At 44.7% G+C, this 3,329-nt stretch overlaps 1 protein-coding gene across 1 annotated transcript; it reads left to right on the forward strand.

Moving 5' to 3' along the window:
* Positions 1 to 1,795: 1,795 nt before the first annotated feature.
* LOC131409117 (olfactory receptor 52B2-like) lies at positions 1,796 to 2,773 on the forward strand. Its single transcript, XM_058546286.1, has one exon. It carries the CDS (start codon positions 1,805 to 1,807, stop codon positions 2,771 to 2,773), a length of 969 nt encoding a protein of 322 aa, XP_058402269.1. The 5' UTR covers positions 1,796 to 1,804.
* The last annotated feature ends 556 nt before the right edge of the window (positions 2,774 to 3,329 follow it).

A 3,329-nucleotide genomic window follows, 5' to 3' on the forward strand; every position in this document is an offset into this window, starting at 1 on the left:
TTCTTCACATAGAAGGTAACCTCCTTTCCAGAACCTCATTAACAGCCACTCAGGTCTCGCTGCCCCTCTCCCCACTCTGCATTTGGTATCTCACTATTGAGGTTATAAAACATCATTGGAATTGTAAGCAGAGAGCCAGAGTTGTTTTTATGAGGATTTGGTGTCTTTTATTGAAAAGGGATACCTTAGTAATAACTAATGGGGTTGGGAGAAGTAGTGAGAAAAATTTTCAGTAAATTTACTTCTAAGGACAATGAATTTTTTTTCTGGTAGGGCTTTTGTTTAAATAAATTTGGGGCCAGTGCTCTAGAATAGAAACAGAGCAGTGCTACCTGTGGCCCTTCTTCTCTGTTTATCCCTGCAAAGCTCAGCCTCTCCTCTAAATACAAGTTGAATGCATATTTAAAATATGCTAGCTTAAAGGATGTCAAATTATTAGCCCACCTGGGGTCCTTACTTGTGTGAATCTGGCCCTGTTCCCTTCCTTGTACCCAGCTGGAGACCCATTGCTCCCTCCTCACAGCCCATCATGTTCTGCAAGTGCATCTGCAAAGAGGCAGCGGGATGGATTCACAAACTGAGGGTTTCATTCCTTGTGATACCTTCCTCCCTGGAAGATCCATCTAGTATTTATTTGTGTATACTCCTGACTGTCTCCATGGTCCCTTTTGTCCATGTTCCCTTCCAGATTCTTAATCACTTATCCTTTCCGTCATCCTAATAAACAACAGATAGTCCAGAGCTTCAGAAGGAAACAGATCTGACCTGGGTAACGGGGAGAGCTCAGGTAAGAAAGGCCCTATGTTTTACCCTTCTTAGCTGCAGGGAAACCTGAATCTTTTTGAGGGTTAAGGAACAAGTAGGGTGAGAAGGAAGGTTATATTAATGGAGACAGAAGGGAGTGTATTGATTCCCTGTGTTCAGAATAGTTTTCCTGGAGGTTCTTAAGGATAAGGAGATCTAGACGCAATCAAAAGCAACTTGTATGGGACTATTTGAGGAGGAGCATGAGAAGTTCATGAAGAGCAGGTGATGAATATGGCCCCTCCCAATTTTATTGGATGCCCCACTCCACACTGCCTTTAGGGAAGATCTGAATCTGGGTCAGAGTGGAGAAATATATCCCTTAGGCACCTTCTGGATTTCTACTTGGTGCTCCATTGCCATGCACAGGAAGCCACAGTGCTAAGACACAAGGCAAGTCTTGTATAAAATATTCAACCTAATACCTGGATAAATTTAATGTGATTAAATATAATCAAATTAAGATATAGCTTAGCTAATAGATCTTCAGGAAGGAGACATATTGTTACAAACACAGGCCATTACAAAGTGGTGTGTCCTAAGGAGGTATTTTAAAGTTAAAATTTGAGTAAGCAGAAGTGCAATGGAAAGGAAGTTCAGGTAAACACAGAAGGAGCAAAATCTTAGGGGAAGAAAAAAGTACAGCACAGGTAAGGGGGCAAATTCTGCTTAGGTGGCAATGGTAGAATGGGATCAGAAAGGTAAGGTGGGCCAAACTTTGGGGGCAGGGTGATTGGGGGCCGAGTGAAGCCTCTCTTGGTTCTGGAAGCACAATTACCACAGAAGCTCTACATGCAAACGAGGCACCAAAGGCCAGGAAGTCATTCCTACACCCAAATGTGCATTCTCTGAAAGGACTTTCCCCTGGAGAGTCCCGCAATTCAGAAGTCCATGCTATCTGTTATGACCTCTGACATACTCAGAGATGCTTTCTGTTCCTATCACTTTCAGCAGACTCATCAGCTCCTAAGTCACGATAGAGAGTACCTTAAAGTGCATCATGACTCATGCCAACCTTACCATCTTCCACCCTGCAGTTTTTGTCCTAGTTGGCATCCCTGGGTTGGAGGCTTATCATGTTTGGCTGTCAATTCCCCTCTGTCTCATGTATATCACTGCAGTCCTGGGGAACAGCATCCTGATAATGGTCATCATCACAGAACGCAACCTTCATGAGCCCGTGTACTGCTTCCTCTCCATGCTGGCCATCACGGACATCCTGCTGTCCACCACTACTGTACCCAAGGCCCTAGCCATATTTTGGCTCCATGCCCATGACATTGTCTTTGATGCCTGTGTCACCCAAGTTTTCTTTGTCCACGTGATGTTTATGGGGGAGTCAGCCATCCTATTAGCCATGGCCTTTGACCGCTTTGTGGCCATCTGTGCCCCCTTGCATTATACGACAGTGCTAACATGGCCTATTGTGGGAAGGATTGCTCTGGCTATTGTCACCCGAAGCTTCTGCATCATCTTTCCAGTGATCTTCTTGCTGAGGCGGCTGCCCTTCTGCCAGACCAACATCATCCCCCATTCCTACTGCGAGCATATTGGAGTGGCCCGCTTAGCCTGTGCTGACATTACCATTAACATCTGGTATGGGTTCTCAGTGCCCATTGTCACGGTCATCTTGGATGTGATCCTCATTGCTGTGTCTTACTCACTGATCCTCCGAGCAGTCTTTCATTTGCCCTCTGAGCATGCCCGGCACAAGGCCCTCAGCACTTGTGGCTCTCACCTCTGTGTCATCCTCGTGTTTTATGTTCCATCCTTCTTTACTTTATTGACCCACCGCTTTGGACATAACTTTCCTCGACATGTCCATATCCTGCTGGCCAATCTTTATGTGGTGGTGCCACCAATGCTCAACCCCATTGTCTATGGTGTGAAGACAAAACAGATCCAGGCGGGGGTAGCACACTGGTTTTTTGACATCAAGGCTTGGTGCTGTGCTTCGTTTCTGAGCTGATGACTCCCCATGAATCCCCACTCCCAGCTTTATTAAGGAAACTAAGTGTGAAATGCAGAGGTTTCCTGGACCGAGAGGGCTTTTCCTTTTCTTCCTCTTTTCCTGCTTCTTCATCCTTTCCTCCTCCAACTTTTTTCTTCTTTTCTTCTCTCCTGGTTCTCCCTCTTTGCCTCCTTCTCCTGTTTCTTTGTTTTCTCTATCCTCTTCTTGTCTCACATCCCTTTCCCACAACCCTGAAACAATAACTAAGTGTACACGCTTCTGACGTGAGCATTTGGTATCCTCAGTAGATCTGAGGTAGTCTGGAAACACAAGGAGCTGAACACCGCAAGAAGTGATTTATGAGCAAATGTATAAAAATAATTTTACATTTAACATCTGAAGGGGTTCCAGTTTTCTTAAAATCTCAAAATGTGCATTGATTCTTTATACAGACTCAAGTAGCTCTCCACTCACTTCTGCAATAGCAGGTGTTTTTGAAAAACAGCCATGCATGCCCTTTAGGCATCTGGAAAACTCTTGTTCATTCTTCAAATTTCAGTTCAAGAACTGCCTT

The sequence above is a fragment of the Diceros bicornis genome, chromosome 7 (genome assembly GCF_020826845.1).
Source record: "Diceros bicornis minor isolate mBicDic1 chromosome 7, mDicBic1.mat.cur, whole genome shotgun sequence".
NCBI classification, from domain to species: domain Eukaryota; kingdom Metazoa; phylum Chordata; class Mammalia; order Perissodactyla; family Rhinocerotidae; genus Diceros; species Diceros bicornis.